This window comes from Bidens hawaiensis, unplaced genomic scaffold (genome assembly GCF_021521415.1).
Source record: "Bidens hawaiensis isolate Kalapana, Puna unplaced genomic scaffold, B.hawaiensis_p1.1 tig00031415_1, whole genome shotgun sequence".
NCBI classification, from domain to species: Eukaryota; Viridiplantae; Streptophyta; class Magnoliopsida; order Asterales; family Asteraceae; genus Bidens; species Bidens hawaiensis.
In genome coordinates, this window is record NW_027495281.1 from 103,368 (window position 1) to 130,168 (window position 26,801).

The window sequence follows — 26,801 nt, forward strand, 5'->3', positions numbered from 1 at the left end:
CTCTATCTTTATCTATTTATTTGACAAATTTATTTAATTTTTTATTTCTTCTATATCTTTTAATATATTGTGTTTATAAGACAACCGAACTTATCATTGCAACGTGCTTATTTTTGTTGATGTTTCAATGAAATTTTTTTTTATTTTGATGTGTTTATTACAATGTACAAGTCAATAAAGCATAAAAGTACAACTCAAATATGCAATTACAAACCTAAAATATAATTACAAATTTAACCCTTCAACTATACTCAACTTTGTAAACTTAATTAATAATTATCCTTCCATCTCCGTAAGTTTACCTATATATTCATTTATATTCTTTTCCTTGTTTTTCATGTATATCTTTGAATATAGTAAGTTTTAATAAATTTCAAACATACAATCATGACATGCTTGTTTTTGTCGACACTACGATGTAAGAATATTGATGCGCATGTTATAACCAAAATGATTTCGTGTCATTTAAAAGAAAATATCAATTTTGGTTCAATTCAAAATGCCATCAAAATGAGGTTTGATAATTTTTTAAAATACTTTTATTGTTTCGGTTCAACGATTGAGGACTTTGACAGGTCAAAACGCATTCGAGTTATAATAGGATGTAAGCGAAATGAGTTTATGTCATTCTAAAAAATGTTTAAAATTTTGTTCAGATCAAAGCAGGCAATAAGTAAAATGAGTTTGAGTCATTTAAAAAAAAAAGTGGTCAATTTTGGTTATGGTTAAAACAGGTTATAAGCATAATGAGTTCGAGCCATCTTAAGAAAAATAGCTTCGGTTTGCGTCAAAACAATTATATGCAAAATGAATTCAAGTTATTTAAAAAAAGTGTCAATTTTGGCTCAGGGTGGACATTAAATCTTTGGTCGTTTATATGCTTCCCAAATTAACGTGACTACCATAGTAGATTTGGTTCAGGTCAAAATGCTCAGCAAAATGAGTTTTGATCATTTTTTTCAATATTTTTATTTTTTCAGGTCAATGATTGAGGACTTTGATAGGTCAAAACGTGTTTGAGTTATATCGGTATGTAAGCCGAATGGGTTTTAGGTTACTATAAAAAAAGTTTAATGTTTTGTTCAGATCAAGATCAAGACGGGTAATATATAAATGAGTTCGGGACATTAAAAAAAACTATCAACTTTTATTCTTGTTAAAACATGTTATAAGCATAACGAGTTCGAATCATCTTTAAAAAAAATTCACTTTTGGTTTGCGTCAAAACAATTATATGCAAAATGAATTTAGGTCATTTAAAGAAAATATCAATTTTTTTTAGCTTTGTGTGAACATTAAATCTTTGGTCGTTTATAAAGGTTTCAAAAGACTTCCCAAATAACCGTGACTATCATAATAGATTTGGTTCAGGTTAAAATGCTCAGCAGAATGAGTTTCGATCATTTTTTTAAACTACCAAGCCACGAGCTTAAAACTAGGTTTTTAAGATTTGTATAATAATTATAATGTACAAAAAGAAACATTCATTTTTTAAAAAACCGTATCCTACTATATATTTAAAAGGTTGTAACTACTAAAAATCTGTTTAAACATATTGTCATTACCGCAGCATCGCGCGGGTATACGACTAGTTTTAAAAGATACATGAGTTGCTTGCTTTGTCTGAACCCCCTACAACAATCTACTACTGGCACCTTGGAGAAGATAAGAAGCAACACATTACATGCAAGTACTTCCTTTGGTGGAACATATACGAATGCCCGACGAAATAGGTGCGAAGGCCGTCAATATAGATATGTTGGTCAACGGAGTAGATATGAAGGCCCAACGTCGGGCCTACTGTTTAATAAATGGTCGGCATCAAAACTAAACGGTCGGGTTTTTTTAAAAACGGTCGGGCCCGACCGTTTAAGTGTATACGTGTCAAGATGTTGGTTGGTTCAAAAAACGGAAGGATGTCAGCAAGATCTGTCGGGTGTCGGTTCTATTGTGGTGGATCCTACGGTTTAGGAAAGGGCCAATTTGGGTATTTTTTAGTTTGGAGGGCTAGTTTAGGAATTGGTTTGGTCAAATGGACCATTTTGATTATTTTCCCAATTTATAAACATGAATTTCAGTCAAAATTCTAAATATATTTAATCCATGACACTCGTATAGTTCTATAATCTCAACCCGTGACGATCCACCCCTAAGGTGTTATGTAAAGCCTTAAAACAATACTTATGTCAGCAAAACAATGTTCACTAACCAAGATTAACCACATTATCTTACACCTCACTATTATCCACATAAAAAGTTTCCATAATAGTTTCAGATTCTAACATATTACCTTACACTTCATTACTATCCATATAATTATGGTCACTTCGAGATCACATTAGTGCTATACATTTCTCATTTCACTTACGAGGTCAAATGGTCAACACCTCATCCTAATGTATTCTTGTTGCTCCCACAACATGCCTTTCATCTTAAAGTTCGAATTAGATTCACATGCATTGAAAGTTTTTTTTTTATATATATTCTCTTGTAAAATTTCACTATTTATCTTTGTCACACATTTTATGACTCGTTGTTTAAACCAATGTTTTCACAACCGGATCAGACACTGAACCGGACGGGTTTAAACTGTGTCAGCATAATGTTCACTTATAATTTGTTCACACAACGTGATTTTAAGATTTTAAGGGCCCTTTTTATACTTATCCCAGGCATAAAAATTTTATAGGATTTTCTACCCCACATCACCACCCACCACAAACCACCGCTTGCCACCATCCTCCTCCCACCATTATAGCCGAATTCATTACCTGAAAATTGTGAACCATTGTAAGCCAAACCGTCCATAACAACTTTTGTCGAAAATGCGGTTAGCTCGACTTCTTTATCTTCACGAAGCCGTTGAGCTAACCGTCTGACCCGTTGTAACTCGATTTTCATGGTCTCCGTAAGCTAAATAATCTTCTTCTTCCTCCTTCTCCTCGTAGACCCGATCCAAAGCTTCCCCAATCTCTAGTGGAGATCACATCGGGTCTTGTAGACCAAGGTGTCAAAAGAGCTAGGGCAAGGAGGGTCCATTGTGTTAAGAACTTGATTGGTATAGGTGTGGAGATCGTGACCTCTGCTCTCCAACGAAAATTGGCAAATAGTGTGCATTGCCGCTTTTGCCTTGAAATTGTCTTCAAGACTGATGATGAGGTTATCGATCCCTCTATTATTTTTTGTACGCTCTCCTCATCAGGCCATAATTTCTTAATTTTTTGTGTGTTTGAAAAAATGACTCGGGTGTAATTATAATAATTATATTAGTCAAATGAATTTTATTATACTATTAAAGCAAAACTATGTGAACATGTCACATACACTTTACCAATTTTAACAAGTACTTAATTAAGGAATTTAAATTATAATTAAATTAAATATGTTTTAATATGTTTTTTTGTTTGTCATTCATCCATCATTAGCAAGCGAATAACATGCATACAACATCTATTTTTAATTAATTACAATTTACTAAATAATTTTACTTAATAGCCAAAATAAAAAATCAAAAGTCATTTCATCGTAAAATACAATCGACATTGATAAGCTATTCTCCATTTTCAAGTTTCTTCACAAAATATTATCGAAGACTTTCATATATTTTTGTAAAATGCAATTTCATATATTAACCGACCAATAACTTTTATTATACTATATGATTTCACTATATTTTGTAACTTAAAGTTTTTCAATATTATATTTTAATTATTCAAATAAACAATCATATATGTTTTTTAGCTGACGAATTTATTAATTCCGTCCATGTGAGGCTAAGGGTAATGGGGCTTGGTTGAGCCCCAAGTGAACCAACATCTTCATGACACGTGACGCTGACTAGGCATGCCAACCAAGCCCCCAGACCAAGCCTCAAAGGGTGTAATGGTCCAGGTGAGCTAGGGCTTGTTTGACTATTTTTTTTAATACTATATCCTAAATAAATATTGATACATAAAAATAACGTTTTTAATTTTTTTTCGTCAATTCCTTCCGAATACGATCTTTTTCTTCCTCCATTATCGCTTGGTCGGATGGCGGTAGGTGGCTAAAGTCCTTGGTTAGAAATTCCAAACTCCTCATCCGGTTTCTATTATGTTTAGCTTGACCAATCGACTCGAGACCAATTGACATTCTAGCAATCTCTTTTCCAAAGTCGTGATCGACGGTTCTTTTCCCACGTTCCCTACCCGGGGGGCGGCTAGAGCCTTGCTCTTTCAAATCGCCCTCAGACAAGTTTAGGTCGAAGTTAATTTGAGTCTCCGAGCAGCTAGAAGAGACGTAGGAGCCGGACTCGCTAGTTTTCGTACGTTTAGCCGATGCTTTTCCGACATCCGCATCCAGAGTAACTAACATAATCCATTTCGAGCACTTCTTGAGCACGTCCCACAAGTAGCGCTCGTCAAACGTCTTCACCATCCCGTACTTCCTTAACACCTCCGCTTTCCACTCATCGCAAGTGAATTGAAAAACTTGAAGATCATCGGACCCACTCTGTTGCATTCGGTTTGCATTTCGGTTATGTAAGTTGGTAAATAATCCTACAAACTTACGAATATTGGACCACTGACTCGATATCATTGTAAGGCCCCGTTACCGGTAACCCTACTTTCGTGTTGGATTTACTCATAAACACAGTTCTAAATATCAGAGTTAATTAAAACATTTATGCGGAATATAAAACTTTCATTAAACATTACATAATTCATAACTTGTCTCAAAACATCCTTCGTCTTTCACATTAAAGCATTAAAATTAGAACATCATAAGTCTTCAGATGCCAGACTCTTGTTCAGTGCCATGTGTCTCCTCAAGCGAGCTGCCTCATCCTACTCACCTGCGTGCATACTAAAAGTCAGCTACGCTGAGTGAGTTCTAGATAATCACATAATCATACCATTCACATAACATTACATTCTTTCATTCATACTTTCATACTTTCTTACTTTCTTACTTTCATACTTTATTACTTTCTTACTTTCTTTTGTATTAACTTACCTTCATATCTTACGTTATAAAGAGCATTACGCCCTACATTCCTCGAGTATTATTAGGGCTCGGTACCCTCTTTCCTCGAGTATTATTAGGGCTCGGTACCCTCTTTCCTCGAGTATTATTAGGGCTCGGTACCCTCTTTCCTCGAGTATTATTAGGGCTCGGTACCCTCTTTCCTCGAATATTAGTAGGGTTCGGTTCCCTAGTTCTCGAATATTAGTAGGGTTCGATTCCCTCTTCGTTACCATACAACCATACATCATACCTCGAGTATTATTAGGGCTCGGTACCCTTTCCGTAACCATACAACCATACATTATCATTTCTTTCTTTTATTATCTCTATCACGTTCATACACATAAACATACATAACATACTTACCTTATACATAGAGTTACAACCTGACAGTACGTGCAATATCCGAAGATTGTTCACGTATCATCAAGCAATCATTCATACATTTCACATTATCCACATAAGCATACACTTATATCTTAGGATAAGCGTATTAACAAACATATTGAGTATGCACACAGCCCCGAAAACATAACACATAAATGGGGCTAGAAACTCACATGAACACGGTTACATTCACCGTTAATCGTAATCCCTTTCTTCAGCTGTGCACGGCTGACTGTATAACAAGTATACGTATCAATTAACTATCACTTCTCATAATGTATTTCTATCTTTATATGACCCACAACGAAAGGGGTCCAGGGGCAGCGCCCCTGGCAGCGGGGTCTAGGGGCGGCAGCCCCTAGCAGGGTCCAAGGGGCAGAGCCCCTGGCTGGGGTCGAGCTGCCAGGTTAGTTTGGAAAAATTTTATTTCCATTAACTGTCTTAACACAATTTTCATTAGGTTTTTAATTTATTTTCTAATCGAACTTGGCTTTAGGCGAAGTTAAACCTTAGGCGAACTTAGCTTTAGGCGAAGTTAAACCTTAGGCGAACTTAGCTTTAGGCGAAGTTAAACCTTAGGCGAACTTAGCTTTAGGCGAAGTTGTCATCAGGCGAACTTGGCTTTAGGCGAAGTTAAGCCTCAGGCGAACTTAGCTCTAGGCGAAGTTGTCATCAGGCGAACTTAGCTTTAGGCGAAGTTAAGCCTCAGGCGAACTTAGCTCTAGGCGAAGTTGCCATCAGGCGAACTTAGCTTTAGGCGAAGTTGCCATCAGGCGAACTTAGCTTGCAGGCGAAGTTCATCAGGCGAACTTGGCTTGCAGGCGAAGTTCATCGCTTTGAAGGCGAAGTTGCCCAGATGAAGGCGAAGTTGCCCAGATAGCCGCAGTTTCGGTTTCTGTCCAACATTTCGAACGATTTTAACACCCTTGTTACGGTTCAACATCACCCACTACGCTTCCCGACCATTTTCGGTCGTTTATACACTAAAAGCTCGGATCTTTAAACTTCAAAGATCAAGAATCATACCTTTTTGAGCTTGTTTGGGTCTTGTTTATTTGCTTAATCACAACTAGTCTCTCTCTCTCACACTCTCGGATCTCGCCTCTCTCTTCCGGCCGCCGGCGGTTGAGGTGTGTGGTGTGTGTGTTTTGGAAGTGTTAGAGAGTATGGTAAAAATGAAGATATTTTGGGATTTTGGGGGTATTTATATCCCTGAAATCCCATTCTCATTTAACCCATCTCAATTAATCCAAGTCCAAGACCCGCTCCTTACCCGATATTAATTAATTACGCGAAATCACTAAACATATCTTCATTTATTCATCATTAAAATTTTAGGATGTTACAATCATATTATCGGTTCGGTCCCTACTCCCCACTTGCTCATAAAACAATTCCCGAACTTTGCTCCAAAATACTCGACGTTTATGAAAGTCGGCTATAAAAAAAATAACAAAACTTTAGTAAATTGCAAACAAAACTAAAAATTTAAATTAAAAAAAAATGCACCAAAAAATAATTACCCTCGTTTCGATCTTGAGATATCTCAATCCAAGCTCTAGCCAACGCTAATTTTTCATCCTTTTTCCAAGGAGTAGCCTTTCGCTTCGTCACAGCCGGTGTCGATGAACCGCCCGCTTCTCCAGTTTTATTCGTTTTCTTACCTTTGTGAGAGCGTTTTGTGGGTTTATCCGGTCCCGGTTGTGTCTCCAGAACGGAAAACTCGGGTTGTGTATCCGAGTTGAAAATAGTTGCGTTTTGAGATGCCGTTAGATCTTGAAAGGCCTCGTCAGACATGTAGTCCAACCCCTGCATCTGAAATTGAGCGTTGTAGTTGAAATTTCCCGAACCCGACATGATTTTTTAACAAACTTTGGAAAATCAAATGAGAGGTATTAGTAGAAATATTAAGAGAAAGAGAATGAGATGGATGATTTTAAAAAAATGAAGTGTGATATTTATAATAAGTTTGAATTTTTTTTTTATTTTAATAGCCCAACGGTCACCCATCAACCAACGGCTATGTTCCCCACGCGGACTGCCCCACGCCGGCCAACCGCGCCCCCATCCATGCCAAGGTGGTAGCGGTGTTCGCGAGTCAGGTAGCCACGCCGGGCCTCCGCGCCCCCCATTCACAAGACCATTACCCTTAGCCTGATACATGAGCCACTAACCTAGTTCACTAATAGTTTTGGTAAACAATAGAGTATCTTACAAGGAAAACTTTTAAGTTGTCAAAACTAATTATAAAAATCTTTGATGGAAATATTGATAGAAAATATAAATGCAAGAGATCTTTTGGGTAACTATAATGTGGAGATCTTTGGGTTTCCAAGTAACGGTTAAGCAAATACCGATTAACTATGAACTGTCAAATAAATTTACCTAGCTTCAGTAAAAAAAAAAAGAACCGTTATGTTAAAAAGTTTTTTTTTATAACCTGAATTTGAACCATATTTTATGTTTTTTAAAAGTTAAATATATTTACACTGATTTTGTAACAAGCCATTACACTTAATAACTCTTACAATGCCATAATCAACCTTTGTTTATGTTAGGTCCCGTTTTGTTTATATTAGTTTTTTGTATTGGTTATTATATACTGGGCCACTTTGTTCATTTTGTGTATCTTAGGTCCATGAGAAAAAGTGTAAGAAGCCCATTTGGGCATTTGATATGACTTACTTTTCATGCATGCTTCCCTATAAATAGGAAGCATGCCATGAGAAGTAAGAGTGGTTGGTTGTAAGTTATTCAAATAGAAAGCCTTTTGCAAACTTTCTTCTCTCTCTCTCTCTCTCTAACCGTCTGAAAATAAACTCTCAGGATCCGAGACCGATTAGGTGGCTTAGTGTGATTTCCGTTAGCACTAAGCTCGGTTGATCCAAGACTATTGTTAGATCCACCCACGTTGGGACCTACAATTGGTATCAAAGCTTCGGCTCACTAGTTGAGGGTGTTGGATCACAAACTTGGGTTTTGATCTTGAGAAGAAGAAAACAAGTGTTCTTGACAAGAAAGTTCACAAAAATCACAAAAACAAGAAAAATATAAAAAGAATCGGCAAAAACTTCATAAAAATGTCTTAGAAAGTGTTCTTGGTGAAAGTTTCAAGTGTACATGTTCTAGATCCAAAAGGTTACGGGTTTCTAAACTTGTTAATTTGATGAGTTAAAATTTCGCTTCTTATGACATCAAAAGCAGTGTACCAACCCTTGACCTTGTACTGACAAAAGTGGGTGGAACAGATCCCGAGAAAGATTGCTTCTAGAAGCTTAAAAACTTTTTCGCTTCACTTAGATCTTTTTTCGCTTCGCTTGGATCTTTTTTGCTTCGCCTGGAAACTTTTTCGCTTCGCTTTATTGTTCACAATATTTTTCGCTTCGCTTGTAACTTTTTCGCTTCGCTTTACTGTTCACAATTTTTCGCTTCGCTTGCTTAACTTTTTCGCTTCGCTTGAAAGCTGTTTTGCGGTAAAAAGTTGACTGTTTTAAAATTTCAAACTGTTTAAGGGCTGTCAAGTGTTTGAGACTACTAAGATTATGACGAGCACAGATTCTGAGCTGTTGAAGGGGTATTTGTTGTTGGAAAACCAAGTTGGAACCCCTCAGAAGCCTCCTAAGTATATGACCTTGGATGATAACTTTGCAGATTTCAAATGGAGATTCATGAACTATATCTCATTGAATGAGACTGATTTAATGAGATGTTTTGAACAAGGTCCTCATATTCCTGTGACTCGCACTGATGCTGGGGAACAACTTAAGACCCCTGAGAATTATGATCAAGCAGACAGGGACCTGTTAGCACAAGACAGGAAAGCATATCTCATTTTAACCGTCTGTCTTTCGAATGAGATCACTGAAACTCTTCGTGAACACACAAGTGCCAAGGGTTTGTGGGAAGCACTTGTTGAAAAGATTGAAGGAAATGCTGAAATTAGGGAAACAAGAAGGCCCTATTGAAGGAAGAATTCAATATGTTCAACCATAGACAAGGTGAAGCTGTGTTGGATTTAGTAAAGAGATTTGAGAAGCTAATGATTAGAGTCAGAGCTGCCAGTGTCAATATAACCAACTCTGAAGTCAATCACAAGGTGATGAATTCATTGCCCTACAGTTGGAGTACAAATACAATCACAATCAAGAGAACTACAAATCTAAATGCCATGACAAACAGTGATTTGATTTCTACTATCAAGTCGTTTGAAATGGATGAGCAGATGAGAATGAACAATCATCTCAGTTCTCTGAATCAAGCTGGAGTGAATACTGCTTCCTTAATGCCAACTGCTTTTATTAGCAAAACTCAACAGAATGTATATCCAGTAACCACTCCTAAGTACTCCCCAAGTGTACCTTCTCAACCAACAGCATTCATCTCAACCAGCAATCAATCTGATTCTTCCAGTGCAAGTTCGTTTCAAAAGTCAGTCGACAGTGCGGTTGCCCAAGCATTGAAAGCTCATGGGATCTCCTCATCGTCAAAACCTCAACCAAGCAAATCTTCAAGTTTCTATGAAGCACTACCCATGTTAAATGACTCCAACATCACAATAGTTCATGCTTTTCTGTCAAGTCATGAAGAGTTGATGCAAGGAAATCTATTGCCACCACAGTTTGAGGCTGGGGATTTAAGGGATATCAATCAAAAGGATCTTGAAAAGATGGATATCAAGTACCAAATGGCAATGGCAGTGCAAAGAGCAACTAACTTCATGAAGACGTACGGGAAGGATAGCTTCAATGATTCTGACAGAAAAAGGATTGGGTTTGACAAGTCAAAGCTGCAATGTTACAACTGTGGTGAAATGGGTCACTTTTCACGAGAATGCACGAATCCGACAAAACCTGCCAATGATATTCGTGTGACTGAGGTGACAGAGGAAGATAATAGCAAGGCTGCAGGAAAAAGGCGAGAGGTGCAGAAGCCAAGTAGCTCGTCTCAAATAATTGGAGGTCATCCACACAAGGGAAATTCAAGCTCGAACTCAAGGGCCCTTGTCTCCCAATCGGAGGTCCAAGTTGGTGTGGATTATGATGATCAATTCCAAGAGCTGCAGAATCCTCTCAACATGGCTGGCATGGCTTTCACAAACAATGAAGCTTCTTCGTCTGCTGCTACAAGTTCTGATGCTGCAAGTTCTGATGAGTCACTATCTGATGAGGTAAAAAGAAATCTTTGCTCTCAAGCTTGCATGAATAAAGTTACATATTATAGATATCTTCAGGATGAGGTTTTGAAAGAAAATGCAAAACTTCGTCAATTAAATGCTGAATATGTAAAAGCTGACAAGATTTATGTTGAAAAGATTAAAACTCATCACGATGATGTTGCAAATCTTAAACTTAGAATCTTTCAAGAAGAGCACAATGTCATCTATTATAAGAACATAATTAATAATTTAAAAGATGAGATTGAAAAGTTGAAACTTGATAATTCTGATAAACGAGAAAAGGAAAAACAAGTTGAAAGATTTGAAGCATCATCTGAACAATTAGATGATCTTATTGAAGTCCAGAGAAGTACTAAAGTTAAAACGGGGCTAGGATACGATTATTCAGCGGTGCCTCCACCAATTAATGATAATTACACTTGCCTACCCCATTTTAGCTATAATACTCCTCCTGATGAAGAAATGGCTTATGGTACTGGTAAAGTACCAAAACCAGTAAAATTTGTTTCTGCTGCTTCTTCATCAACTGCTCAAATTCCATCATCTGATAAGTCTCAACGTGTCTTGTGTAGCAGGTGATTTAAATGGTGATTGTGGGAAGGTTAACCAGGGTTGTAAGCCAAAAGGAGAGTTAGAACCCCGTTTTGAGTCTTGTTTGGGTCTAACAAAATCTATTAACAATCCTGTTTGTAACAAAGTGTGTGAATCAATGTTAGGAAGTTTAATGTCTAGATCAAAGGATGTATTTTGTGAATCATCAAGTGTTGACAGTTATATAAATGCTTGCAATGAAAGTGATTGTTCCTTTTCTGATTCAGAATGTGAAATTGTATTTGATGAAACCGTTGAACTCAAGGTTAATGAACAGACTAGTCAAAGCTGCTCATCAACTGATAATAAGGTTGAGAACTTAGCAAAAGAGAAAATTAGTTTTGTAAATGAAAAACCAAGCACTTTCTGTAAATATGTGCCACCCATGAAAACTTCATTTTCTTAAAATACAAATTATAACAATAGTTCTCAATATTATGATCAATTTGATATTACTACTCTCGACAGAAACCTAGTCATTTAAATTATTTTGCAACTCATCATTCAAATGCTTACAATTATCAGTCAGATAGAGGTCACTAACATGTTAACCCAACTACATCACCCTATCCCACATATCTCAGTGAGCAAGATGTCTATAAAAGCAACCAAAGAAAATGCTGCTTTGTTTGTGGAAATCCGTCTCATCTTGCGAGACATTGCAGGAACTGGCACAAACAACAAAAGGATTTAAACAGTAAGTTTGGTCAGACATTTCCTAAGGTTGAACCAAGACCTAAGAAAATGTCTAACCAAACTCACTCAGACTAAAAAGAAATCAGAAACCAAAGAAACCATTTTGGCTAACCCAAAGAGAAAGAAAAAGGTTAGCAAAGGGATCTGAAGCTGAAGAGCCCAAGAACCCTTCAAAGGTTTTCACCAAGGCTGATCAAAAAGATTTTGTGGTCAAGCCAAAACAAAAACGAAGGCAATCCAGAAAACCTTTCCAAAACCGAGGAAATCATAATTCAAGTTCCTCGAGGGATTGCTCTTCAGATTCTAATTCACCAAAGGATTATATTTTCAGAAATCATAAAATTAAACTTGGTGATTTTATGTTTAATTTTCCCGAGACAAGTGCGTCTCGGGAAACCCTTTACTAACTGGTTGTTCGTGTGTGTAGGGTCAGCCTGGCCTGTCAACAGTATCCGGTATTTTGACAGTGGCTGCACCCGACACATGACAGGAGACGAGTCGTTGTTGTTTGACATCAAAGCATTCAACGGTGGACACGTTTCTTTTGCCGGTGACATTGGAGGAGAAATTACCAAGCAAGGAAAGGTCTTAAATGGTACTCTGACATTTGATGAGGTCAACCTGGTGGAACAACTCAATCACAACCTGCTCAGCGTCTCTCAAATCTGTGATAAGAAATTTTCAACCTTATTCACAGAAAATGAATGTCTGATATTGAAACCCGGTTTTAAGGTCCCTGAAGAATGGATTATGATGCGTACTCCGAGGCATAATGACGCATACATTCTGGACATGAGAAGCAATTATTCCATGCGTTCTGCTTCTTGTCTGATGTCCAAGGCCTCGGAGAACGATTCATCTTTATGGCATCGACGTTTGGGTCACGTTAACTTTAAGAACTTAAACAAGTTGGTTAAAGGTGATCATGTGAGGGGTTTACCAGTAAAATCCTTTCACTGTGCTGAAAAATGTTTATCTTGCTCTAAATGCAAACAGCACAAACTCCCTCACAGACCCAAAACTGTCAACTCTGTAAATTCCACTCTTCAGCTGTTGCACATGGATCTTTTCGGTCCAATTCGACCAATGGCAATAGGTCACAAAGCCTATTGTCTGGTCATTACTGATGACTTTTCGCGTTTCAGTTGGACATTGCTTTTAGGGCAGAAAGACGAGACGTCACAGTTTCTGATCAGGTTAATCATGTTGGTTGAGAATCAAACAGACAAGAAGGTGAAGTGTATCAGAAGTGACAACGGTATAGAGTTCTGTAACAAAGTGGTGAATGAATTCTGCCACAACAAGGGAATTGTTCATCAACTCAGCGCACCTTACACTCCCGAACAAAATGGGGTGGCTGAAAGAAGGAACCGTACGTTGGTTGAGGCTGCTAGAACAATGCTCTCCTATTCCAAACTACCATTGATTTTTTGGGTGAAGCTATCAATGCTGCTTGCTTTACCCAGAATCGTGTGCTTCTGAACAAAAGACTGAACAAGACTCCGTATGAAGTCTTCTATGGAACAAATCCAAGGGTAAACTTCTTCAGAACGTTTGGATGTCCCTGTACCATTGTAATATACGAAAATTCGAAAACCCTAAAATAATAAATATATTGTATTAATGTGTTGGATTTAAACGGATTTAATACATAGAAAAATCAATTTAAATGATGTCGACTAAACAAACGTGATAAATTATAAAATTATAAATGTTGAAGTATTATGATAGTCAATACCTCATTCAACCGATCGAACCGTCAATAACTTAAACCGAACATTTTTGAATAATGAATGCCACTTAAAGGTTTAAAGTGTAAAGTTTAGTTTAATTAAGAAATAAAGTGGAGGGGTCATTTTTGCCAAACATTGAAACTTGGTTTGAAGGAATTATCTTCTTCGTCTTATACCTCCGATTTTCCGGCGAAGTTACTATAACTAACTTTGGAAAGCAAATCAAAACGAAATCAATTAGACCAATAATTAAGGTGATTACCATTCGCTTAAAAGCATACTAACAGTTTCTTAATCACAAATACAAACCCTAAATCTCTACACTTCTATGCCGCCAACACCACCAAAGCCCCTGCCAATCGCCGAAAGTGGGTGCCACTGCCGGAAACCGTTGCCACTGCTATTGTTTATTGCCAGAGACAACCGTAGCCAACGTAGTTGGTTGTTTGAAGGAAAGCCGTTGCCACCTTTTTAATCTGTTGTTCTCGGAAAGGTAACAGTGGTATGAAAGCTTGAAAACTGATATCTTATTCAACAAATGAAAGGAGTATAAATAGAGTACTCGTACACCGAAAACAAGCAACAAACTACTAAATAAAAGGAAATAACAGAAACATGCGATAGACTAGGTAGACTCCAACGTCCCACTTTGTTTGACTTCTTCAAGCTTTATTTTGATTGCATCTTGCACGTGCTTCAATTCCAACATATTGCCATGCTTTTCGTCACCGTTGGTTCGCAACTGCCCACCGCCACTCCCTGTTATTAAGCGGCGACCATCACCAGCCTGTGTCCGCCCCCACCGACGCCGCTATAGTCGCACATCGTTTCTCTCCCGACCACTTTCTGCTCGTTGGCATTAAGGACCACCAGCACCGGAAAGTACTATCGCAGCTCGTTGGAAGTCCGAAACCCAACCGTTCACCTCGATTCAAGGTAATATTACATGCGTTGTTAATTCGATTGTTATTCTGAACGAAATTCCCTTGTTTATAAACTTTGTTTCAAAGGTTTCTAGATGGATGGAATAATAATAATAACAATAATAAGTATATGGTCACCATAAAATGAAGATGAACGTGAGGTGCAGGTTCCTTCAATATGAAATTTGTTTTCCAAACCTTTAACAGTAGTTTTTTTTCTTAACTTAATATAAAGGTATCATTATATAAATTGATTTAATAGGTTTCCTTTAAAAAGTCCACATATTCTTTCTGGCTGTTACTATAATATGCTTATAAAAATTTAATAATGTGTGCTTTTGAATCCAACTAAATAAGGTGTATTTTATTTTTATGAAAAATGTGATAATGTACTATGGATATATCAGTCAATGTATCCTATTAAAATCAACTCCAACTTAGAATTAACTTTTCATGAATCAAGAATATTTCTTTCAGATTCGTTAAAGGGAAATATTATAAACCTACATACTGAAAAGTAAAATTCACGGGATTGTCAAATATTAAAAGCGAGACCGTTAGTATGTAAACACCAACAAGAGACGTGAATACTAAAACATGGTTACATAACAATAATATTGTAGGTCCACGTGCAAGTTAAGGAGTACTTATACTTATTGTGTTCTTGCTCATCGGTTAAGGTACGGATTCTGTAGTATTTAAATTATAGCGTAAATATTGTTTTTCATCGATCTCATAGTGTACGGATTTTTGTTGCCTTACACTGGTAGCGTTATATTGTGTCGTTGATTTCATAATATGTCGGTTCTTGAGTTGTTAGGCGTATCATAGTTATTTATCCGTTTCATAGTATTGTGTCACCGTCAACCTTATTAAGTCGTTTCATTATATATTCCAAATTGTTAGATTGCTATTGTTAAATTGATAACTGAAATGCATGCGATAGAATATATTTTATTGCAATCATTATCGCATGTTCCAAATAGACCATTGTGCATTGACTTATTGCTATTGAGACATATTATATTGATATCGACCATTGTTATTGTCTTTTATTTGACCTCAATACCCGAGCATTTATCCACCTATGGGGACATAGGGCGTCAATCGAGGCACCTTTGACGTGTTCTATCTGTGGCGGAGCGATTAGCCCACAGCGTCTCTGTTTTATTGTGCGATTAGAGCACTTACTGATTACTGATTACCGAGAGGCGTATGGATCGATCCTAGGTAAATTGTTACTGGAGTGAGATGGTTAGGTGTGTGTGCCCACATTCCTATCTCACTTAATTATTGGTGCATTAGTCTGCAGCTAATGTACATAATGCACTGTTACTGTTACTGGCTCACATGGGTATTTCCAAAGATATAATGTTATTGTACTGATTTATAACTGATCGTTCAGCGTATTGTTACTGTTACTCTCTCGCGTACTTTATTGGTTCCTCATTTGATCGTTCATTGTATCGTATTGTTCTTCATCGTCTATTGTTATTGCTATTGTTTCCTCCGTTACTGAGCCAATTTTTGGCTCAGCCGTGTTTCTTTGTTTTGTGTTTTCGTTTATTGTTACAGGTACGCATGGGAACCAGGAAAATGTGTGCTAAGAGAGTAAAAGAAAAAGGACTAGACATTGAAAAACGAGGGAACTTAATAAAATTTCTTTTGAGTTAAACAACTTTATTTTATTGTCATTTTGTCGAGCACTTTAATTTGAATGTTTTTGGACCGTTGTGCCATTTTTTAAAATTTAGGGTTAAGACTTTAATGAAAACGTTTTTAATGTCTATTATTACCGTATCGAGTGACACGTCAGCCCTAACCGGGCTGGGGTGTTACAACCATACTCCAAACCAATGCTGGAACAACCTCCAAGTTTGCTGAAAAGACATATGAGTGCTATTTTGTTGGTTATGCTGCCGACAAATGTGCTTATCGGGTCTACAACAAGAAAACCAGAGTAATCTTGGAATCTTTCAACATTGACTGGCAATAATTGAACCCTACTGATGCACACAATGGTCCTGACTGGATGTTTGATTATGAGAGTTTGTTCAAGCAATTTCGTGGGATGTATATGACTCCCGCCGTTCCAACAGTTTCCCATGTTGTTTCTACACCTGTTCAACCTGCTGATGACCAATCGATTTTGATGCATGCTGTTTTGAGAGATCTTGGACATGTGGATATAGCTGCTGCTGCACCTATACTTAATTTACAACCCGTGGCTAATCAACCAGCCCTGGTCAATAATGTGCAGCCCTCTGCAGACACCACTGAAATTCCTATTGTTGAAGACATGACTGAGTCAGATTCTGACTCATATGTGTTCGCAGATAACAATGAAAATGTTCAAGTCAATCAAGCAGAGGCACCTCCTGCAGAACCAAGTGTGGTGGTGGAATCTGTCCCCACACCTCCCTCAGAAAAAGACAATCAAGTTCTTGCAATGGAGGTCGATGCATCAAATGTGTAGGTTGATCCGAGTCAGAATGAAGCTTCTGATAACACCAACACAACTTCAGTTCCAGCGGTTGTTGTCTCATTTTATGACAACCTATGGGAAGGTCCCATTGCTCCAGAACACTTGGTCGATCAAGAGGAAGGTGAAATTGACCCTCAACCAAGTGCTTCTGTTCCTGGGACCTCTGTCTTTCTTCCCATAGAGAGCCTGACCGTTTAGCTCGAGGCAACACCAGTCGAGCATGTCGACCATATTCCACAACTACCAATTCATCATCGACATCCGACTGAGAACATCATTGGTGATCCGTCCATTGGCATCCAGACACGAAGCACCTCTGGAACCATTAACAGATGTCTTTTTGCTTGTTTTATTTCACAGGTTGAACCTCAAGGACTACAAAGTCGCACTGAAGGAGAATTCATGGGTTGAAGCTATGCAAGAAAAACTGTTACAGTTCAAGAAGCTGAATGTTTGGAGGCTGGTGAAGAAACCAGAAAATAAGAAGCCAATCGGAACAAAATGGGTGTTCCGAAATAAGAAAGATGACAAGGGGGTGATCATCAGAAATAAAGCACGGCTTGTTGTACAAGGCTTTTGGCAACGTGAAGGTCTTAATTACGATGAAGTCTATGCACTGGTAGCCAGACTAGAAGCAATTCGCATATTTCTGGCATACGCCTCGTACATGAACTTCAAAGTATATCAAATGGACGTGAAGACTGCTTTCTTGTATGGGAAAGTAAAGGAGGAAATCTACGTCTGCCAACCTCCAGGTTTTGAAGATCCAAATCATCTGGATCACGTTTACCGACTTGACAAAGCACTTTATGGTCTTCACCAAGCACCTTGTGCATGGTATGCCACACTGGCCGATCATCTAGTGAAAAATGGTTACAAAAGAGGAATCGTTGATCAAACTCTTTTTGTCAAGAAGGTTAACGGTGATTTGATTCTGGTACAAGCCTATGTCGATGACATTATCTTCGGGTCCACGAATGAAAATCTGTGCAAGGAGCTCTCTGAGATTATGCAACAACGATTTGAAATGAGTTCCTTATAGGAGATGACTTTCTTCCTGGGATTACAAGTTGAGCAAAAGAAGGACGGGACTTTAATTCATCAAGAAAAGTACATTCATGACATTGTTCAGAAATTTGGATTCAAGGACTCAACTGCTTTCATGAAACCAATCGCTACGCGACCTGTTCTCGCTCCTGATCCATCGGGAAAACCAGTCGATCAACACCTTTACCGGTCAATGATTGGTTCCCTGATGTATCTCACTGCAAGCAGACCGGACATTATGTTCCCTGTTTGTCAGTGTGCCAGATATCAGTCAGACCCGATAGAATCCAACATGACGGCTGTCAAGCGTATATTCAGATACTTGAAGGGAAGACCACGCTTGGGTCTTTGGTATCCAAAGGAGTCTCCCTTGGAACTTCCTGCTTACACCGACAGTGATTAATGGGGGATGCAACTTGGACAGAAAGTCAACATCTGGTGGATGTCAATTCCTGGGAGATCGGTTGATCTCATGGCAGTGCAAGAAACAAGTCACTGTGTCCACCTCCACAGCAGAAGCCGAGTACATCGCCGCATCCAGCTGCTGCTCTCAAGTGATATGGATCCAGCATCAGCTGCTGGATTACGGTTTGAATTTCCATGGAACAACGATAAAATGTTATAATGAGGCGGCCGTTGTAATTGTTAAAAACCCGGTCCAGCACTCAAAAACTAAGCACATCGACATCCGAATACACTTTATTCGTGATTGTTTTGATCGTAAGCTTGTCGATATAAAAAGGGTCCATACTGACTATAACTTTGCAGATCTCTTTACTAAAGCTTTTTGTCGTGCCCGATTTTTGTTTCTCATTGAGTCATTGGGCATGATCTCTTTTGAGTAAAATTTTATCTTAAGTTTTAAAATTATAAATATTTTTCAAATATGTCACAATTTTAGAGGGAGAAAATGAGTTCTTTAACTCACCAAAAATATTTTAAAATTTACTTTTAGAAACAAAAATCAAGTCACTTGACTTAACAAAAAGATTTTAATTTTTTGTATATAATATTAATTTCATCCTTACTCCTATTTAAGAAAACCTTAAGAAAATTCCAAAAGTGTTGTCTCGCTTAGAGGAAGCTCCTTCGTAGAGGGAGTCAGCTATTTTAAAATTTCCAATAAGGGAATTTGATCCGACCATGTGGAAAGTGATAGTACATTGGTATGTAATGATTCTAGCGCGTCAAAAGAGTAGAACAAAAGGCTACAAGATCATTCATAGATGTGTAGGTAGGATTGACAAACAAGTAAGTGTCGGGTGATATAAACTTAAACTAATGCCATTGCTAGTGGCTATACGTTTAAGAAGCGGTTGCATGATTCTGTGAAGTCATATTCATGAAGGCAAAAATGTAACTATACATGTCATACCCAAGCCTCTCTTTACCTCATCACAGTCGTCTTATGAAATAAGTGTCAGTTTTTAAATTTCTATTAATAAAGCCTTATAGAAAGGCAAGAAAAAGAAAAACAAAAGAGTAAAGAAAAAAAAAGAAAAACAGAAAAACAAAATGAAAAATCAGAAAAAGAGTCGTTTAGGATTTTAATTCTGCTTTATTTTGATTCAAGCCTTGTACTTTCTCTGTTTGTAGTCATACAAGATCTGCTTGTTAAAGCCCTGAATCTTCTACTTTATTTTAACTTTTCTAGATCGAGTCAAGTGTGCAAAGCACAAAGTGTAGAGTCTACAAAGTAAAAAGTGTCAAGTATGTTAATAAGAGTACTGTGATCAACTAAGAAAGGTTTAAGTCAAGTTGAGGTGATATGTTAACAAAAAGTAGGCCCGAGATATGATAGAATCAGTAACATGTCTAATTAAGTGGGGACCACATAAGCACAATGCCCAATCGAACTTTAAATGTATCACTTTGGCATCAAAACACTTGTCAAGTTAAAAGAAAGGACAATATCTACAGTCGATGATTGATGTGTTGTAAAACACATGTATTTTCCGCACGTTTTATCTACGTATTATATTATATTTTATATGTTTTAGCTTGTTTTATATAGGTATTACATAGTTTTGATTATCTTGTAGGCAATGGGTTGAATGGAAGAAAAACTGAGCTTTTGGAGTAGTTTACGAGCCTTTTACGCGTACATTTTCAAGTAAAACTCAAAGCCTGGGCCGTTACATGTTGGAAAAGCCCAAGTCTTACAATAATATGAAGATTTAAAAAATAAAAAAAAAACCCTAAGCTGCCCATTAGTTGCGATCGGACCAGAGCAGAAAAAAAGAGAAGAGAAAAAAGTTTGTAGCGGCTAGGTTTTGAAGGTTTGGTGGCTAGGGAAGGAAGAAGAAAGCAAGGACAAGTCTCGGGATCGTTTCCCATCAGTTTCCATCAGCCAACAAAAGCCATAAACATCATATATCCTTCCTCTTTAAACATTGTTCAACACTTTGATTTTCTTATTGAATTGTTAACTAGTTTTGCAATTGCTTTAAAGATTGACTTGTTATTGATTAGTATTGATTGTTGGATGATTTTTGAGATGATTGATATGAGTTTTATGGTGATTTTAATGAGTATTTGCTGCTGTCCAATTATGATTCTCGGCTAAACTTGTTAGTTCTACCTAGGGATGATGTTAATTGTTAGGTTTTGATAGGTTTTATGGATTGTTTGATTGATAAACGTTAATTGTTATTGTAAAGTTTGATTTAGACATGAAATAGGTTGTGTTTAGTGGCTAGAAATTATATCAAATACATTGCTTAAACCTCGTGTGTTGGTTAATTAGTTTTGTGTTAATTGATCGGTGCATTGTTGGATTCTAGACTTTGTGTTTAGGGTTTGTTTGCGGTAGGAACAACCGAAGGGTTTTGTTGCATGATATATTTGATTAAAGTACAGTGGTTAGACACCTTCTTTGAGACCAAGAGGTGATAAGAAGTTAGGGTTGTCTCATTGCCTTTGCATGCTAGAATAAGAATTGTGCGAGAGCGAGTTTGTTTCTTGTCAGGTTTAGGTGTTTTGAGCGACTAGTTGATCTATTTTGGTTTAAGTTGAATTGTTCCTCTATCCTTGGTTGTGTAGTATTCATTACCATTAGGGTCGAGTGTTGGTGAGACCGAGAGGAGATCCAACATTAGAACACGTTAGCAATTGTTTCCCGGTTTGGTCGTTTTAACCGATTAAGAGTAGTTAGGGTTTATTGAGTGAGACCGAGAGGTAATCCAGTGAGCCCGAGCGAACCTTAGTCGTGTCATCTTTAGGGACCGGTGTCTAGATATCATTCAATCCATTAGCTTGTCAGGCCTACAGTTTGATTCAGACCTAGGTAGACGTTTTTCTCCATCCGAAGTTAACCAAGTCAGTTTTTCGTTAAGTTTTCTATTTTAGGTAACTTTTGTCAGTCAGTCTAGTCAATTCAGTTAAATTAAAAGAAATAAAAAATATTATTCTTAGGTAGGTCTTTTCTAGGGTTAGTAATCATTAGCGTTTTTACGTGTCCACGTGTTCGATACTCGGACTTCCTAGGTCTATACTACTTGTGATCGGTACACTTGCCGGTTGTGTGTGGTTTTAGGATTTTCGTTTTAATATTAAAGCTTAGTTGTGAGGGTCATTTTTATAGGGTTATCCGACGCACATCAATGATGAACTTGTGTCACAATAATTTCAAAATGGAAACGCGATCTAGGCATTGCAAATCAATATGATTCCATGTCGCGATCGTTCTTTGTAAATTAACTAAAGAAAAGATCTATGTAAATTAATTCAATATTATTTTTAATCTCAAAATGTTTTAAAATTTTCTTTTATTTTAAGTTTATTTTGTTTTGCTTTTGTTTTCTAAAATATTATGTACACTTTAATATTTTAAGTTTTATTTTTTATTTTTAATTTTATTTTTATTTTATTATTTTGTTTTCTTTTATTGTGTTTTTATGTTTTGTCAAAGAGATCAATCGTGCAAATGTTAATGGTTACAGACCAACAAAAGAAAACTTTAAAAATTAAACAAGTGCGTGGATTCGGTGAGTAAATGTTTTTCGGGTTTGAAAATGCAAATATTTTTAAAGACCGAGGACCGAGAGTGTATTTTCGGTGAATACTCGTGATGTTTTGACCTTATCGCGAGATAGGCTGACCCTATATATATGGGAAACCTAAAATATCTTTCACTATTCACCAAACACTTTTACCTTTACTCTCTCTCTCTTCGCTCTCATCTTCAAACATTCAAACCCTAAGTCCTCTTCAAATCTTCAACGATCCGACCTTTTACTATCCATTATGCCGTTGAATCCAGATTATCCACCTTTGGTATAACAACATGAACACCACCGTTCATCTCTTTTTTATTTTATGGGTTCTCGTGGATCGAGACGGCGGTTCTTATGAACCGTCGGCTAGATCTAAGACAGATCTTATGATCTGTAATGTTCTCATAGCCGTGATTTGTTATAAGAACATTAGATTTATGTTTATCATCATTAAAATTGTTAGTTTTAGGTTTATTTGTTGTACAGTTTGTAGATCTAGGTTTGATCAGATGTTCAAGGGTTCAATTGACCAGGTAAACAAAAGGATTTCCGGTTAAAACTTTCCAGAAGTACAATTCAAGGCTAGGCTACTTCATTGAAAGGAAAAAGAAAGAAAATTTGCCAAGTTGAAGTTTTTCGCATAAGAGGTTTTTCGCTTCGCATAACCATGCGAAGCGAAAGGGCATTTTGTTTCGCTTCGCATGCCCATGCGAAGCGAAATGATTTCTGTTTCGCTTCGCATGCCCATGCGAAGCGAAATGATTTTTGTTTCGCTTCGCATGCCCATGCGAAGCGAAATGATTTCTGTTTCGCTTCGTTTGACTACGCGAAGCGAAATAATCTCTGTTTCGCTTCGCTTGACCATGCGAAGCGAAACTGGACCTCATGCGAAAAAGTGACACTTGGATAATTTTGAAAAACTTAACTTTGTTAGCTACTGGTCTGTTTTTGAAAATTGAACTTTTGGACTTAATAATTGTACATTTTGGACTAAGTAACTTATGGCATGCGAAGCGAAATGATTTTTGTTTCGCTTCGCATGCCCATGCGAAGCGAAATGATTTCTGTTTCGCTTCGCTTGACTACGCGAAGCGAAATAATCTCTGTTTCGCTTCGCTTGACCATGCGAAGCGAAACTGGACCTCATGCGAAATTTTTCATGCGAAAAAGTGACACTTGGATAATTTTGAAAAACTTAACTTTGTTAGCTACTGGTCTGTTTTTGAAAATTGAACTTTTGGACTTAATAATTGTACATTTTGGACTAAGTAACTAATATAATGTATATAATTAATTAACTATTAGTAATTAATTAAATTATGTAATGTATACATACTTAAAGCTTTTGTATATATATATATATATAACTTATTTGTTTTGTTTGTGTCTTAATAATGATTCTCATGATCATATGGTTTGATTTCAGGGTCACAATTTGTTTTGTGCTCTCGAGTTTCCTAAGGCCAAGAAGGATAGAGTTTTCACATCTATGGTCAAGGGGCTCAAGCAATCACCCCTTGCACATGCCATCTTAGCTGACCCAGCTATTTACTACAAGTGGGTCCTGGACTTGGACTTCTGGGTGTTTGCCAAGGTTGCCGATGATTCTCTATCGTTTACAACAACAGTTGCAAGAAAGGAATTAACTATTACTGAAGATGACATTAGAAGGGTGTTAAAGATTGATGACCAGCCCGGTTACAAATATGAGAAGGGTGACATAAAGAAGTTGGAGGCATATGTTACTCAGATGGGATACGACACTGAATGGAAGAGCCTCAAGAAGAAACACCTTCCACCTTACTGGAGATATCTATTCCACACGAGTACCTTTGTTTTACATAAACGGCTAGATCTTAAAACTCTTGGTGGTACTTTGAAAGATAAGGCACTCGTGAGGAAACTGCTTATCCTGGTTCCAAAGAAATTTCTACCAATTGTGGCATCTATCGAACAATATCAAGAGATAGACACGATGCCATTTGTAGAAGCGGTAGGAAGAGTAAAGGCGTTTGAAGAACGTCTTAAAAGTCAAGACGAGCCGGAAGATCACGATCAAGGAAAACTTTTAATGGCAAGTTCAAATAATTATGGAAGAGGGTGTGGCGATCAAAATCTTGGTAGAGAACGAGGCTCTTTCAGAGGAGCAAGAAGGCATGGAAGAAGTACGAGTCAAAGAAACAACAACAAAAACGACAAAAGCGAGCTAAAATACTATGAATGTGGTGAATACGGTCACTTCGCATACGAATGCATCAGACGTAAAGATAAGGAGAAAGTAAAGGACCAAGAAGCCCATCTCATGTTGGAAGATGAAGAACCGATGTTGTTGTAAACGCAAGTCAAGAAAGTTGAAGACTCTCGTTGAACTATATTAGGTTTAAGGGGAGTGTTGAAAATATAAACTAAATATTAGGGATCTTTTAGAAAGTATAGATTATGTCTAGTATGTATATTTGTAAAGTTTAAGGTCTAGTACGTAATTAGTATGGTTATAAAAACCCAAGTAGGGCATGTAATTTAATAGATCAATTGTTTATCAATTCAGTGCAAGTTTATCAAATTCATTGTGTTATTCTTCAATTTCTATTCTGAAATTGCCAACAATTTTCTACGAACCTGAGGCATTGATTCGTAAGGTTACATGACATTGTTCTGACTTTGATCTCGTTTGAAAACAACTGCATGAAGAAAAAAAAATAATAAAACAACAAAATCACTAACTTTGAGTTATTTGAGCATAGTCACCTCGTAGAAATATAGACTTCTTCCGGCTAAAATTGGAGAGCTAATATTTAAGGTTCTAGCACTTGCTGTTGTACATCCAAATTCCATTAGAATTGAGTAAAATATTACGATAATGGTGGACAACTGATACCTGGTGGTAATTGTGTAGACTCTATAGGCTCAGAAAAGATCCAGATGCGAAGAACACGATCGGAGAAATTGCTATCGTTGAACGCAAACCCGAAGTTGCAACTGTCGCAGCCATCTTTTGGAGAGTCCATCACCAGCGTTCTAGGATCGAACAGTTCAAAATTTGATTCACTCATCGTTGGGAGATTTTAAAAACCCTAATTCCTTTATAAATATGATCCCAAAGTTATACGTGAAATTATTGAAATAAGCAAACTATTTCCGTAAGAAAAAAAAGGAATAGCAAATACCTATTGTGTTCTTTCAATCAAAGCACTTCATATACAATCTATAACTTACGTGATATTTCATTTATCTTTAGTGTACACGTACTGCATGTGATGGCCCAAATAATAAACATATAACATTGAAAGTAGGAAAAAATAAAATAAAAAATACAATTCATAAGTCGTTTGCATATTACACTACTTTTAATAATGTAAAATAAATCAATATAATTCATAACTCCGTAAATACTTCATAAATCTCTTAACCTTGCGTTTGTGGTGCTTTCGATTGTTACGTTGTTTTGGTATGCGTGGGAAGAGAGGTGCGTGAGACTTAGGGTTTGGATTTGCGGTTACGTGGTGCATTGTGTGGCTAATGTGGTGATTTTGTTGATGGAGTATAAGAAGAGGAGAATGAGAGTCGAATTGGTGTTGAGTTTGGTTAGTAGTAGTTCGAGCTCGGAGAATCATGGATATCATCAAGTTACTCCGATCAGGTGAATTTGATTTTGAATGCTGCTTTTGGTTTCCTAAATTAGGTCTCAGGATTATTGTATCGTTATTATTTTGAAATTTCTATTTGCGTGTTTGTTAATGAAATTATGAGTATGAAATTGATAGGTTTATAAACTAGTTTCAATTTGAAAATTATACGAGAAGCTTAAACATAATTATATCTGGTTGTTGTTCAGCAGTTTGAAGGGGTGTAAACGAGTAGAGCCGAGCCCGACCTCAACTAGGCTCGAACTCAGCTTGTTTTGAGTTCTTTTCTAAAGCTTGAGCTCGGCTCGTGAGTTGTTTTTTTCAAGCTTGGGCTCAGCTCGTTTATTATTTTTATTAATAAATTAATACATTTTTTAATTATTTTTATCTATTTTTATATATTTTGAGAAAACCTTAAACGAGCCAAAGCTCGGGTGTGAAGTGTTAACTTAATACATAGACTACAAAAGAGCTAAAACTTAAGAACGCACAAGGCTCGTTAAGACTCGACGAGCCTACATGAGCTTCCCATAAGCTCGGGCTCGATAACTAAACGAGCTTTATTTGAGCCCAAGCTTGAAAGAGCTTGGCTCGTTGCGAGCTTTTATCAATCCGAGCACACGGTCTGATGCATAATTCTGTTGAGAATTACATCTGAAGCTTGAACCTGCATTGGATCTAACAATATCATGCATGATTATACTAATTAAAATCTGAGTTTGAAGATGTTTCAGAATAAGTAATGAACTGGTCAACTGCACATACTAATAATGTGATTAATTCTCCATAATTCTAAGTTTATCGATAAGTTGAATCATGTTTAGGCCCGAGGATTTGTTTATCGTTATTATTTTGAAACCGCTCTCTGCCAATTAACGAATCTATGAGTACAAAATTGCTAAGCTTATAAATTATAATGCAGACTTAACCAGAAAAAATCAATTCTGAGAGGTATATTAGAATTGCATCTGTATTAGATCTAACTACATTATGGATGATTATACTAATTAAAACCTGAGTTTGAAGATGTTTCAGAATAAGTAATGAGCTGTTTTACATTATACTTATAATAATGTGATTAAAATTTTGTAATTATGCAGTTTGTCTATAAGTTCAATCATTTTTCTGAAATAGT

General features: G+C 36.9%; 1 protein-coding gene across 1 annotated transcript in view; it reads left to right on the forward strand.

Annotated features, from left to right (window-relative positions):
* LOC143582035 (E3 ubiquitin protein ligase RIE1-like) overlaps positions 1–26,801 on the forward strand; it is a 54,286-nt gene that overhangs the window by 26,041 nt on the left and 1,444 nt on the right. Inside the window, exon 2 of the mRNA XM_077064690.1 lies at positions 25,448–25,680. Coding sequence (XP_076920805.1) covers positions 25,448–25,680 — 233 coding nt within the window. The remainder of the gene's footprint in view (positions 1–25,447; positions 25,681–26,801) is intronic.